Below are 15,597 nucleotides of genomic sequence, written 5' to 3'. Positions count from 1 at the left end.
TGCTCTAATCATCATAATATAGATTTTGTTTTTTAATACAATTATAGCATACTGTTGAATTAATTCTAAAGAACAAACTTCCAGTAATACTTTTTGCTTCGTGAGCTTATCAGTAACTGTGATCACCTGGAAAAACTTTTAATGTTCTTAGTAATGACTGTGACTTAAAACAATCCTTTTTTTTCTTTCCTTTTTTGTAATTATTTGGAGCAGAACTATTTCTGTGCTCCAAGCACAATTCCTTACCTCCATCATTCACACCTTGAAACTTTTTTGTTTTGTTTTTATAACAGCTTTATTGATATAATTTACTTAACATAAAACTCACTCTTTTTAAGTGTACAATTCTGTGGTTTTTTTAGTATATTTGTAGAGTTGTGAACCATCACCACTAACTATTTATAGAACACTTTCTTCACTCCCCAAAAATACTCCTCTAAATATATTAGCAATTCCTCCCCTCTCCCCTCTTCCCTGCCTCTGGCACCCACTAATCTATTTTTTGTCTCTGTATTGCTTATTTAGGACATCACATATAAATGGGCTCATCCAATATGTGATCTTTTCTGACTATCTTCTTTCACTTAGCATGTTTTCAAGGTTTATCCACGTTGTAGCATGTGTTAGTACTTCATTTCTTTTTATTGCCAAATCTATTGTATGGATATTGCCACATTTTGTTTATCCATTCATCTGTTGATGGACACTTATAGTGTTTCTACGTTTTTACTATTATGAATAGAATAGTGCTACTATAACACATACAAGTTTTTGGGTGAATCTATATTTCCAGTTCTCTTGGCTATATACCTAGGAGTGGAATTGATGGTATTGGGTTGGCCAGAGTTCATTGGGGTTTTTCCGTAACATCTTACCAAACACCCAAACGAACTTTTTGGCCAATCCAGTATATGGAGTTACATAGAATTATATGGTAACTCTATGGTTAACTTTTTGAGGAATAGCCAAACTGTTTTCCAAAGTGGCTGCGGCATTTTATAATCCTCTCATCAATGTATGAGAATTCCAATTTCTCAACATCCTTACCAACACTTGTTATTGTCTTTCTTTTCATTTTAGCCATTCTAGTGCATATGAAGTGGTATCTCATTGTGGTTTTGATTTGCATTTCCCTAATAACTAAGATGTTGAGTATCTTTTCATGTGCTTATTGGCCATTTTTTGTATATTTCATGAAATGTCTATTCAAATCATTTACCCAGTTTTTAATTGAGTTGTTTATTCTTCTGTTGTTGAGTTGCATAAGTTCTTTATGTATTATAAATACAACTTCCTTATAGAGGTTTGATTTGCAACCCTCCTGCTCAGTGGGTTGTCTTTTCACTTTCTTGAGGGTATGCTTTGAAGCACAAAGGTTTTAATTTTGATGAAATTTTGATGAATCCAATCTATTTTTTTCTATTGCCATTTGTGCTTTTGGTGTCACATCTAAGAAGCCATTACCTAATCCAAGGTCTCAAAGATTTATTCCTATGTTTTCTTCTAAGAGTTTTATAATTTTGATTTTGGGTTAATTTTTGTGTGCAGTGGGAAGTAGGGATCCAGCTTTATTCTTTTGCATGTGGATATCTAGTTATCCCAGCACCATTTGTTGAAAAAACTATTCTTTCCCCATTGAACTGTTTTGACAACCTTGTCAAATATCAATTGACCGTAAAAGTTTATTCCTGAATTCTCAGTTCTATTCCATTGATCTATATGCCTTGCCTACCGTTATGGCAGAACCATATTGTCTTTTTTTTTTTTTTTTTTGGCCGTGCCACACGGCTTGTGGGGTTTTAGTTCCCCGGACCAGGGATCAAACCTGGGCCCATGGCAGTGAAGGCGCTGAGTCCTAACCACTGGACTGCCAGGGAATTCCCAAAACCATATTGTCTTAATTACTGTAGCTTTGTACTAGGTTTCAAAACTAGAAAGTTTCAGGTTCCAACTTTGTTTATTTTCAAATTATGTTGCCTTTTCTGGGTCTCTTGCATTTCCAAATGAATCTTAGAGTCAGTAGTCAATTTTACAAAAAAGGCAACTGGAATTTTGATATGGATTGCATTGAATCTATAGATCAATTAGGGGAGTATCGCCACCTTAAGAATGTTAAGTCTTCTGATCCACAAACATAGGATGTCTTAACATTGAAATCTTTTAAAATTTCTTTCAACAGTATTTTGTTGCTTTCAGTGTACACACCTTGAAACTTTTAACTTCTTCTTGAAAGGTACTACATTTTCCAGATAATGAATCATTTCATTAGGTTATATACATTATTATGTGACACTGAATCTTTTATTATATTACCTATTTTATGTAGCCAATTCTAATCTAAGTTTAAAGTATTTCTCATTGGTCTTATGAAAAAAGTAAATGGTCAATATTAAAAATTTTCTGTTGTTTCAGAGTTGCTATTTGAACCCTCTCTCTAGCAACACATCTATATGCAACAAATTTTGTGTGTGATTTTGGGGTTTTAGGGCCTCAGTTTTAAAGAGATTCCAACTCAACCCCAACATTTTAGAAAATGTTATTGATAGTGACAGTAAAGATGGACAAATATTTTTCTTTATCTTAATATACCTAAATTAAAGATAACCTTTCCAGATATTTCCCTTGGGGATATTCATGTGACCTATTTCATTTTACCTTTGTAATAGTTTTCATATGTTTACATTGCAGCCGCTACTGTTTTTAATGATTAAGGTCTCTTCACCCCTTGGCTAGCAGAAATGCTGTGTTTGTCATTTTCCCACTTGTAAAGTACACAGTTAAATTATATCTTTGTCTGGAAGGAGCAGGAAGGGGGAGGAGATTTCAGTGGTAAAAAGCACTTTTCTTTCATGAAAGAACAAAGTTTCCTTTTTGACCTGGCAAGTCATTTCTGATAGGAAGGAAGATGCATACATTTCAGTTAAAGCAGAAATGCAGATTCACTATGGAAAACTTCACAGTAATGTTGAAAATTAGATGCTTAATTTTTTTCTGGATGGAAATTACATGTAAAATCTACCTGTGGATCACTTTAATATTTGCATACATTAATTGTAGCAAATGCTCTGAATTTAAAAGTAGCATTTTAGTATCTGAACAGGATTTTAACTGCAGTACATTGGGGTATATCATAATCAGTCTATGAAATTCATTGGCAGTTGCCCACTACATTCATAGACAGCCTGTGTAATGACTAGATACAGGAAATTGAGAGAAGAGTTGAGGGAAAGGGAAGCTAGTGAATTTCTCATACCTTTCTTATAATGTAGGAATAGAATCCTACAAGAGAAGAGAGACTCTTCTCTTTAGCTGCCTGGCATTTACACATCTCACCAACTCTGATAACTCTAGGAAACCTGGGGTTTTTTTCCCCTGCTTTGTTGATTTTAGCCCTTGACCCTGCCAGCCTCTAAACCTCACATGCGTCCATCCTGAATTCTCTTTGTGTTTTCTTTGTACATCTCTTTGTGCTTATTATCAAGCAGTCTGGTATTTGAATATCTTTCAAATGCAATAGGATCACATCTGCTAGGAATTTTATATTTTACACACAATGCTCTATTAAAAGCTAGTTTTAGGAGCAAAGAGTCTTTCCAGCAAATGATACTTGAACACCTGGACATCCACATGCAACAAAATGAATCTAGGCATGGATTCTACATCCTTCACAAAATTAACTCAAAATGGATCACAGACCTAAGTGTGAAATGTAAAATTATAAAATTCCAAGAAGATAACATTGGAGAAAATCTAGATGACCTTGGGTTTGGTGATGACTTTTTAGATACAACACCAAATACATTAGCCATGAAAAAAATGAATTGATAAGTTGGACTGCATTAAAGTTGAAAACTTCTGCTTTGTGAAAGACACTATCAAGAGAATGTAAAGACAAGCTGGGAGAAAATATTTGCAAAAGACATATTTTATAAAGCACTGTTATACAACGAATCCTTAAAACTCAACAATAAGAAGACAAACAACTCAATTAAAAAATGAGCCGAAGATCTTAACAGAGACCTCACCAAAGAAAATATTCAGGAAATTCCCTGGCGGTCCAGTGGTTAGGACTTCACACTTCCACTGCAGGGGGCACGGGTTTGATCCCTGGTCGGGGAACTAAGATCCCACATGCTGTGCGGCGCAGCCAAAAAAAAACAGGAAAGAAAATATACAGATGGCAAATAATTCAGAGAAATGCATGCAAATGTAGAGATACCACTACACATCTACTAGAATGGCCAAAATCCAGAACACTGACAACTCGAAATGCTGGTGAGGATGTGAAGCAACAGGAAATCACATTTATTGCTGGTGGAAATACAAAATGGTATAGCCGCTTTGGAAAATAGTTTGGTGGTTTCTTACAACACTCAACGTTCTCTTACCATATGATCCAGCAGTTACACTCAGTTTACCCAAAGGAGTTGAAAACTTATGCCCACACAGAAACCTGCACACAGATGTTGATAGCAGCTTTATTCATGATTACTGAAACTTGAAAACAACCAAGATGTCTTTCAGTAGGTGAATGAGTAAACTGTAGTACATGCAGACAATGAATATTATTCAGCACTAAAAAAAATGAACCATCAAGTCATGAAAAGACATGGAGGAAATTTAAATGCATAATAATATTAAATGAAAGAAGCCCGTCTGAAAAGGCCACGTGCTATATGATTCCAACTGCAGTATATGACATTGTGGAAAAGGCAAAACTTTGGAGACAGTAGAAAGATCATGGCTTTCAAGGTTTAGCAGGGAGGAAAGGATGAATAGGCAGAGTTCAGAGGATTTTTAGGACAGTGAAACTACTCTATGGTACTGTAATGGTGGATACATGTCATTATACTTTGGTCCAAACCATAGAATGTAAGGCACCAAGAGTGAACTCTAATGTAAACTGTGGATTTTGTTGGATAATGATGTGTCAGTGTAGGTTCACCAGTTTTAACAAATGTATCACTATGGTGGGGCTTGTTGATAACGGGGGAGGCTGTGCATGGGTGTGAACAGGGAGTATACTGGGAATCTTTGTACCTTCTGCTTAATATTATTGTGAACCTAAAATTGCTCTAAAAAAGCCTGTTTAAAAGAAAGCTCCATGTGAGCAGGAAAAAATATGGACCCTGCATCACAGAAAATAAGTCCTTAAAATACTACGTTTCGGGCTTCCCTGGTGGCGCAGTGGTTGAGAGTCCGCCTGCCAATGCAGGGGACACGGGTTCGTGCCCTGGTCCAGGAAGATCCCACATGCCGCGGAGCGGCCGGGCCCGTGAGCCATGGCCGCTGAGCCTGTGCGTCCAGAGCCTATGCTCCGCAACGGGAGACGCCACAACAGTGAGAGGCCTGTGTACCGCAAAAAAAAAAAAAAAAAAAAAAAATACTACATTTCATGGGATGCCCTTTAATTAGAAGTGGGACATTTTCTCACTGAGTTACCGCAGAATGTTTCCTATACATTTCTTTTTTCTATTTTCTGAGGAATACAACTTCTAATGTAAATGAGCCCTCTCAGGTGAAACTCATCTTTCAAGTGGAGTTTGACCAGAATGGAGTATCCCGGTAATATAATGAGATGAATGATCAATTAATTTTGTTCTGTATTTTAAATATGAATTCAGCAGTCGTGGATACTTGAAACATAATGATACTGATAATAATTTGTTCAGTGACTAGTGGAGTGTTGAACCCTCCCGCCCATTATTCAGTCAACAGAATAAGAGCAATAAGAATAACATTTATTGATTATAAACACTAAGTGACAAGCACTTTACATGGATTATTTAATTCTCACATTATGAGCTAAGTATGCATATTATCCACATCTTTCAGATGCGGAAACTGAAGCTTAGAGAGGTTAAGCAAGTTATCAGAGGATACACAGTAAGTGAACAGTTTAGGCAGTATTTGAACCCAGGCAGTGTGACTCCAGAGCTGATGGGCTTAACTGTCAGAGTGCTTACCATTGATCTCTTAACTCTGAGAAAACTTGCACTTCAGTTATCCCTAGTTACGTTATCTGATGGACTAAAATTTAGTTCAAGTAACTAGATTCTCAAGCTTTTAATAATAAAAGGAAAAACTCTAGATTCTGTGAGAATCCTAAAGGCTCCTAGAAATTGGTGTACAAATCTTTTTGTTTATTTTATTTTATTTTTGGCTGCGTTGGGTCTTTGTTGCTCCACGCAGGCTTTCTCTAGTTACGGCCAACAGGGGCTACTCTTTGTTGCTGTGCGTGGGCTTCTCATTGTGGTGGCTTTTCTTGTTGTGGAGCACAGGCTCTAGGCACACGGGCTTCAATAGTTGTGGCACACGGGCTCAGTAGTGGCTCGCGGGCTCTAGAGCACAGGCTCAGTAGTTGTGGCGCACGGGCTGAGTTGCTCCGCGGCATGTGGGATCTTCCCTGGCCAGGGCTCAAACCCATGTCCGCTGCATTGGCAGGCAGATTCTTAGCCACCGCTCCACCAGGGAAGCCCCCAGATCTTACTTTTAAATGGTTGAGGCACCTAGGTGTTCAACCTAGGAAAGAATTCGCACTGAAAGTCTGATTGGCAGAAAAATTAGGTATGCTTCATATGAAGCTGAAAGACAGAACTTGGACCAGAGGGTGAAATTTGTGGAGAAGTATATATTGGCTTAGAACTAAGAAACAATAGTCAATATCTGCAGTACTGGAAAACAAATAGGTTAGTTGGTTCTCTCGTACTGGTAGTCGTCAACTACTAAAAGTAGCCAACTTTACTCAAGGTACTATAAGGGTTCGAGCTGTATGTTATAAGGACTAGATGAGGTAACATAAAAGCTGTCTTCCAACTCTGATTAGATGTGTTTGGCTTATTTGAGACCTGTTGCATAGACTGTCCACTGAAAGGATTGAGGATCTTAACTTTAAAAGTAACACACAAAGGTTTTATTATCCCAAGAAATTTGAGAACCATTATTTTATAATAAACACAAGCTTTTTCTATACCTTACAAAAAAGTAATGTTTAATTTTCTCTATTTTGAGAGAACTGAATAATATGAATTTTTGTGCAGAAGGGTATGACATTGTGATGGTGGCCAATATTTTTGTAATATCTCTTTCTCTTGATACTATTGTACATGCCTAATTGATATAAGCTAGTTAAGAAATTCAAATCCGAAATAAACTTTCATACAATGACCGACAGGTATCTTAGCTATTACTACTTTGAGGTTTATTTCAGATGTCTGAATTAGTTAACTAAATAACAAACAAAATATCTGCCCAGAGGAAACTAGGTCTTTAAGGGACTCTTATTCACTGCCACACCGTTCAACCCAGCACACTATGCTCATTTAATATTGGATCAATCCATGATAATACTTAATATGCAATATCTGATCTAATATATTAGTTTTTTCTCTCCCCCCCCAAAAAATTTGCCATATGGAAAAAAATCGTGATATAAAAAGTTGTTTCAAAGAAGAAAGCAATATTCATAAGGACTAGAAAGTTTAAGAATGGCATAACATTTTTATTTGCAGGAATTAATACAGGAGTGTGTTTGTTTTCATGTAAGTTAATATAAATTTAATCTGTCTGTTAAAAAATCTGAACATCACTTATCAAGATCCAAAACTGGAGTACATCCCCAGTTTTTGCTTCAGTGGTCTTGCTTTGCTGTCAGATGATCTTTCTTATCAGCACTATTGTTAGCACATCTTTTGTTCTTATCACCCAGTTCTTTATCACCGATTGCTATGGGAGCAAAATGACCCAACACAGAAAGCAGTTGTCTCAAATACTTTGTAATTTATTTGAGTACCATTAGTTTCCTGATTCTAAATAACCTTATAGTTAATGGGTAATGTAAATGATTTCTTAATAGGCTATCACATTGGAATAAATCTGTGAGTTAAGAAAACTTAAGGAGTGGAAGAAATGCCTGCTCCCTACAGGCATTTAATGATGTGTGTGGCTTTAGTTCCTGAAGAAAAGTAAACAAGTGCAGTAAATATATTGAATATTATATATTTACTAATGAATATTAATTTCATTGGGGGCAAAGGTGTTTGCTTTCACATTTCATCATGTGTATGGCATCATCTGTCATATATTTCTCATTTTGTCTACTTTATTCTTTATTCCTTTTGTAGTTGATTTTATGTAGCTGTATATTTTGTAATAAGAACTTGTTTTTAGTATGATAATTTTTAAGAATTAGCCAAGAGATTCATCTCAGACCCATAGAACTGCAAATTAAATTATTATGATTTAAAAATGGCAATTTCATGGACTTCCCTGGTGGTGCAGTGGTTAAGAATCCGCCTGCCAATGCAGGGGACACGGGTTCGAGCCCTGGTTCAGGAAGGTCCCACATGCTGCAGAGCAACTAAGCCCGTGTGCCACAACTACTGAGCCTGTGCTCTAGAGCCCGCGAGCCACAACTACTGAGCCGGCGCACCACAACTACTGAGCCGGCGCACCACAACAACTGAAGCCCGCGTGCCTAGAGCCCGTGCTCCACAACAAGAGAAGCCACTGCAATGAGAAGCCCGCGCACCACAACGAAGAGTAGTCGCTGCTCGCCGCCACTAGAGAAAGGCCTCGTGCAGCAATGAAGACCCGATGCAGCCAAAAGAACAAACAAAAACCCCACAACATTGCAAATCAGCTATATTTCAATAAAAAATATTTAAAAAAAATTAAAATGGCAATTTCTCATTACAGATAATGAATAAAATGTATTTTCTTCCTAAAGATATGAACTTAGTCTTTTCCTGGTGTCACAGTGGTTATGAAGAAAAAAATTGGTGTGCTGTTAATTGCTATCTGATTTATATTGTGTTTTAAAAGCAAGAGTAAACTCATGGGTCATATAGATCTGAATGCATGGACTGGTCTGTTTAGCTATTGGATAAACATTTATTGAGTACCTGGCTTTATGCAGTGCTGGGTACTATGCTAGGAGTTAGAGTTTCAAAGATAAGGAAGACATGTACCTCCTTGAATTTATAGAGTATTTGTCTATTCTTTATGACTTAAGACACCAGTGACTTGGTGAAAGTAAAATTTAAGAGAAAAACCTTAAATTGCAGGTGTAACTAACATACCATACATGTGAGCTCATTCAGATTTTAATCTCTAAATCTGATCTCCAAGGGACATTTTAGATACTCTTTGAAGGTTTAGGGCTGCTTATAAATGTTTTAAATGACCTAGAAGTATTTGCCCTAACGTTAAAGAGTAGTCCAGCAGCCATTCTAGAGGAGAGAGGCATGGGGAGCTCTTAGAAGAAAGGAAGGGGAAGAAAGGGGAATGGAAGGGAATTCTCCTGAGAATTTTCTTACAGCTTTCTTCTTAGGAAGGCTTTAGAGCTCTGTATTTATCTGAAACATAGCTCTGAGTTTACTAGTCATGACAGTACTTTGGGCCTAATGAGCACCTCACTCCAGCATCCTTTTGCTGCAGGATCTAGATTGTGTTCTCTTCCATATGGTAGCCACTAAACATGCATGGCTATTTAAGTTTAAATAAAATTTAGAATTCAATTGCTCATTATCCACATTTCAAGTGCTCAGTAGAGCTACCTAATTGGACAGTGTAGATACAGAATGTTTCCATCATTTTGGAAAGTTCTTTTGCACGGCACAAATTAGGATGAAAAAGTTACATGAGAAAAATGTTAGAAATTAGAAAGGGCTTCGTTGTGTGGAGGAAATTAGTATAGAATTGAAAAGTATATTTTCTTAACTGAGATCCTCTAAGATTTTGAATATGACAACATTAGTTGACATTTGGAACATTTCAGGCATTTAATTCTTACACTTTTGCTCCCAGAGTAAAATAAATAAGTTCTGTAGTTTTATTTCAGGATTATAAAAATTGGCATGTTTGAAATGAACTCATGTACAAAACAGAAATAGAGTCAAAGACGTAGAAAACAAACATGTTTACCAGGGGTTAAGGGGGGGAGGGATAAATTGGAAGATTGGGATTGACATGTACACGCTACTATATATAAAATAGATAACTAAAAAGGACCTATTGTATAGCACAGGGAATTCTACTCAGTACTCTGTAATGGCGTATATGGGAAAAGAATCTTTAAAAAAGTGGATATAGGGCTTCCCTGGTGGCGCAGTGGTTGAGAGTCCATCTGCCAATGCAGGGGATGCAGGTTCGTGCCCCGGTCTGGGAGGATCCCGCGTGCCACGGAGCGGCTGGACCCGTGAGCTATGGCCGCTGGGCTTGTGCATCCAGAGTCTGTGCTTCGCAACGGTAGAGGCCACAACAGTGGGAGGCCCCGCGTACCGCAAAAAAAAAAAAAAAAAAAAAAAAAAGTGGATATATGTATAACTGATTCACTTTGCTGTACACCTGCAACCAACTAACAACATTGTAAATCAACTATACTCCAATAAAAATTTTAAAAAACTGTCATGTTTGACTCTCAAGATGATTCTGAAAGTTAGAATTTGTGAATTCATATTTCTGTCATACATTTGATTTCATTATGTAATCTTCTGAGGCAAATATTGCTTTAATAAGATTTTCTTTGTTTTTCTTTGTTCCCATTAGTTGATTAAGCTTCTGAAGTTTTGAGACTTTTTATCTGTTTAGATAAATCCTCATCCACTTCACCAATCCTTCAACTTCTCCCCACTTTAGAAAGCAGCAAATGAATGTTTTTATGTTAAAAGGAAGGGCTCTCATTCTTTAGTTTCCCATTCCACTTTAGACATATGAAATTAGGGAGAAAAATTTGTAATATAGCAATATGGAAGACTAATACAATCTATCGTTTTTCCCCAAAATGGGAATTTCATCATTTTTATTATATAATATTATGATTAGAAGAAATAATAGGGAAATTAAAATGTGAAAGAGAGCTCTTTTGATCTTAATGGGAATACTCCTAGTGTGTGACCCTTGAGTCAGCTAGTGGCTGCTGGATTAAGGTGCCTTTTTACTGTATTAGTAGTTTAAAGCAGAAAAGCACAGTCTTTTCCATACATATAAAAAAGGCATCTGGGGGGCTTCCCTGGTGGCGCAGTGGTTGAGAGTCTGCCTGCCGATGCAGGGGATGCGGGTTCGTGCCCCGGTCTGGGAGGATCCCGCGTGCCGCGGAGCGGCTGGGCCCGTGAGCCATGGCCACTGGGCCTGCGCGTCTGGAGCCTGTGCTCCGTGACGGGAGAGGCCACAACAGTGAGAGGCTCGCGTACGGCAAAAAAAAAAAAAAAAAAAAAAAAAAAAAAAAGGCGTCTGATTGTGTTTAACATACATTTTTGATCATTTAAAAATCTCTTATTAAAATACAAATAGATATTTCAATAAATATTATCAATTAATACATTCTTCTGATATTCAACTGTTTTCCTAAAATGACTGTCTTTGGTCATGGTGTATTACTATTTGAATATGCCATTTGATTCATATTGATAGTATTTATTTAAAAATAGATTGGTGTATTTTTTTTCTTTTTTGTATTGACTTACTAGATTTTAGTATCACTGAAAGAATTGAGAAGCTGTCCTTGGTCTGTTTCTTGGAACAATTTAAGAAGCATAGGATTTACCTGTTCCTTTAAGATTTCATCTCCTTGTTTGAGCCTTGGTACTTTTTTAGGGTGTAATTGTTTGCAGCTTTCTTAAATTCTTCTATATAGGGGTTGATTTATTCGTAATTTTCAAATTTATCAGCATAGACTTACATCATTTTTTTTCTTCTGTGTCTATGGTTATAAATTCTTTCATTCCTAATTTTGTTTTTGTATTTTCTTAGACCTATTTTATTATTTTATTTCCAAAGAGCTAATTCTTCAGTTTTAAATAAATTTTTCTAATTCAGTTTCCACTTTTATCATTATGAATTGCTCTCTCTTCTAAAGGATTACTGATACCCAGATGGTTTTTCTCCTTCATATATGTTGCTTTAAGTGAAGGAAGTGAAGTGAGAAGTGAAAATTGCTTGTCTGTGATGTAGCCTTCCTACTTCTATAAAATTGCAGCACTTAAATGTAATAGGTAGTTGCTTAAATAGAAATTATTTAGATTCCAGAATAGTAGTGTGACAGACCAGTTGTAGGCCATAGCTTTTCCTTCATTTGCATCATGTTCTTGTCGAAAGGATATTTTGAAACAATTAGTAGTGTACAGTGTCTTTTTTTTTTAATAAAATTTTCCCATTTAGAATCTTTTGGCATCCTCTGGCAGTGATTTGCTAACTTCATGTATACTAACAGCACAAGATTGCTTGCCTAGGTTTTACTTTTCTACTTAAGGATCTTACTGTTTCACAGTAAAATGAGTGATGGGTGGGTCTTAATACCAGTAACATTTCAGAACATTAAAAATGTGAGAATATAAAACGAAGATATATTTAGTCACGTTAATCAGTTAACACATTTCTGTTTATTTATTGAAATGTTCCTTTTGTGTTATATGTATTTTGTTATAAAATGTTTCTTTTATTTAAGACTAAACTTAAGTACTTCCTTTGTAGGTATAAGCGTGTCTTTTCAGTTGGAACCCATGCGATTACTACATATAATCCCAATACCTTAGAAGTAACAAATCAGGTAATTATGTTAGAAGCTATTAGGTGTTTGAAATCCATTTGAATTTTAAAAGCCAGGTTAAAACCTGACCCATGACTCCCTGTCTGAAATCAGTACTTTAGGGTAGAAGTGTCAAATCTGAAAAAGATTAATATGCTTATATAATGCTAAGTGCTCAGGACCAAGCATAAATAAAGGGGGCATGTGTGTGCTTATTTCTAGGCTCTAAGGGGTATAACATTTTAATATGTTACTATTGATTACAGCAGTCTTTTTAATGTAAAATTCGTAAATTCTTTATAATTTTAAAGGTAGCCTTTTTACTGTAATACAGGCATACATAAGTCACAAGTGCAGTGGTTGGAAAATACTTGTAATGAAAGTAAGGTTACTATTTATAAAGGCAAGACTAATGTGAATATGGGTAAGTAAACATAAATATATTCTAGTTTATTTTAATTCTAAATTAGGTATGTTTTACAGATTCTTCTTTTTGTTGCTGTTTTTGACACATTTGTAGGTAATCATAAAATGCTATTCCCCAGTTCTTTTCACATCTATGTATTTTAATTGTTTTGGATTAATGTCATCAATCATTGAATTTGGAAAACGGATAGGACTTCTTTATTGTCTCTGATGACTGAAAACTTTTAAAAGTTTGTTTTATAGAATTATTGTAAGACAAAACCGTTTCTAGACCTCAGTACTGTTTTGTAAAATTTTCTCATTTAATCAGTGATTGTGAAATTAAAGTAGTAAAAATAAGTGTTGCATTTCCCCATAGTATAGCACAAGTTGAAAGAATTCCTTTCTTTTTGTTAGTGGCCTTATGGAGACATTTGCAGCATCAGCCCTGTTGGAAAAGGACAAGGAACAGAGTTCAACCTCACATTTCGTAAAGGCAGTGGAAAAAAGTCAGAAACATTAAAATTTTCTACAGAGCACAGAACAGAACTTCTTACAGAAGCATTGGTAAGAACCATTTCATGTTAATAAGCTAAATTTCTCTCTTCTTTTTCTTAATGAAACAGTTACATTAAACTACAAATATTAATGTTCTGAGTCCCTGTTCCCACTATGCTTATTTTTTTCTTATTGACCCTTAACTCGACACTGTGAAACTTTCACTTTTTTCTTACTGATAGGCTGGTTAATCCTTTATATTTGATAGTTTTTAAATACATTATACAGAACAAAGCAGTTTTACGTTTAATTAATCTATCCTGTTTTTCAGTAAAATTTCACACTTTATTGAATATCCTTAAACTATAACTTTAATAACATTTTTTGTAATAGATTTATTTATTTATTTTGGCTGCATTGGGTCTTTGTTGCTGCACACAGGCTTTTTCTAGTTGCGGCGAGTGGGGGCTACTCTTTGCTGCAGTGCAGTGGCTTCTCTTGTTGCGGAACACGGGCTTTAGGCGCACGGGCTTCAGTAGTTGTGGCGCGTGGGCTCAGTAGTTGTGGCATACGGGCTTAGTTGCTCCGCGGCATGTGGGATCATCCTGGACCAGGGCTCGAACCTGTGTCCCCTGCATTGGCAGGCACATTCTTAACCACTGTGCCACCCGGGATGTCCCTAATAACATTTTTTAATATCAGGGTTACCAAGTTAGGATTTTAACTTTGGATAGAAAGTACTGAATTGAAATGTGAGTCTTTCTTACCAATCTGTGGTTATAAACTATGCTTATATCTTCTCTTTCAGAGATTTAGAACTGATTTTTCAGAAGGAAAAATCACAGGAAGGGCAAGTATTTAACATTTATTAATATCTATCTTTATTATTTCAAATGTTGTGCTTTAGAAATCATTCCATGAACTGTGTGTTCCCTTTATGGCAAAGTTAAAGGGGAAAAAAATGAAACAACTTTAATGTCTCCTGATATCATGTGATAGAGAGATGAGTGTAATTTAACAGGAAACTCAAATATGAATAATTAGACTTATGACTGTTACTGCTGATAGTTGGGAAAAAATCTTCAGCTAGAACTCAGCATTAAAAACAATGCTTCATTCACGAAGTCTTTATTCAGTATTCTGAAACAGCAAGAGAAGCTTCACGCTGCTGATAATACTTGTTAGACCATGCAATAGTTGTTTGGTGTAGGAGATTCCTATTTCAGAAGTATTAAAGTTTTAAGAATGTTTATGTATTGAAACTGTCTTATTACATGTTCTTGCACTGGATCTGGCCAATAATGAAGCTTTGCAGGGTGCACTGACAGCTTTCAGGAAGCTCATTAGAATTTAACTTTTCCAGGCCTTCTCTAGTCACGTTACAGCAGCATTTAAACTAAATCAGAGTCTTCTGGGGACGGTAAATGGGTGTTGATACTTTTTTCACTCCCTTGAAATAGGGGGGATGTAGAGTAATGTGTAAACTCGTAGCACTGTCCAGAACGCTAGCCTCTGGCAGAAGGCAGGATCTGAACTCTCATATGCTGGCAGCACTGTTCCCCTGTTTTTTTTTAAAAGCCCTCACGCATCCTGTATATAGATGTTCTATTCCTGTTTTAGTGTCCCAAAAGCCTCACTGATCTCAACTCAAGCAATTGACTGGTTGCCCAGGAGCCATTTAAAATAGCTTAATGGTGTTTGGTGAGCTGCTTGTTTCTTATACATGATGAGGCACAATCAGATTTATATAAATCATAATTTGGTATGCTTATTTTAGTTATTTTATGTTAGTGGGTGAGTTTTCTGTATATCTCGTCTGTTTGGAAAACAACTGCTTCCAGAAGCATACTTAGAGATTTTGTTTATAAGCTTCCTTTTATATCCGTTAACTTCAGCAACTTAATACTTTTCAAAATTTTGTGGTGAAAACAGTATCCCTAGAAGATTGCCTGAAGGACAGCAATTTTACATAAGTTGAATTTGGCCTCAGGCCTCTCATTGCCCCTGGATATACTCTAAATCAAGGTCTCTCAAGACTGTCTTGGCCTCCACAGTCCTGAAGGACAGTGATTTGTTTCCCTTGGCAAATCTCTTTACTTGACAGTTGATTATCAGCTGGAGGAATGGAGAGTATCCTGTGCGAGTGGGCTGTGGGGCATGTAAACCAG

General features: G+C 36.3%; 1 protein-coding gene across 3 annotated transcripts in view; it reads left to right on the top strand.

The window, feature by feature from the left end:
* Nucleotides 1-15,597, top strand: part of DNAJC13 (DnaJ heat shock protein family (Hsp40) member C13) — a 123,486-nt gene that overhangs the window by 17,755 nt on the left and 90,134 nt on the right. For all 3 annotated transcript variants that reach the window (XR_007477657.1, XM_004286531.3, XM_049710532.1), the window contains 3 exons: nt 12,472-12,547; nt 13,349-13,498; nt 14,238-14,279. Coding sequence is in view for 2 of the 3 variants with exons in the window: in XM_004286531.3 (XP_004286579.1) it covers nt 12,472-12,547; nt 13,349-13,498; nt 14,238-14,279 (268 nt within the window). In the remaining variant the exon portion in view is untranslated. The remainder of the gene's footprint in view (nt 1-12,471; nt 12,548-13,348; nt 13,499-14,237; nt 14,280-15,597) is intronic.

This window comes from Orcinus orca, chromosome 5 (genome assembly GCF_937001465.1).
Source record: "Orcinus orca chromosome 5, mOrcOrc1.1, whole genome shotgun sequence".
NCBI classification, from domain to species: domain Eukaryota; kingdom Metazoa; phylum Chordata; class Mammalia; order Artiodactyla; family Delphinidae; genus Orcinus; species Orcinus orca.
Note: the sequence above shows the minus strand (reverse complement) of the source record. Positions and strands in the feature narration are given on the sequence as shown.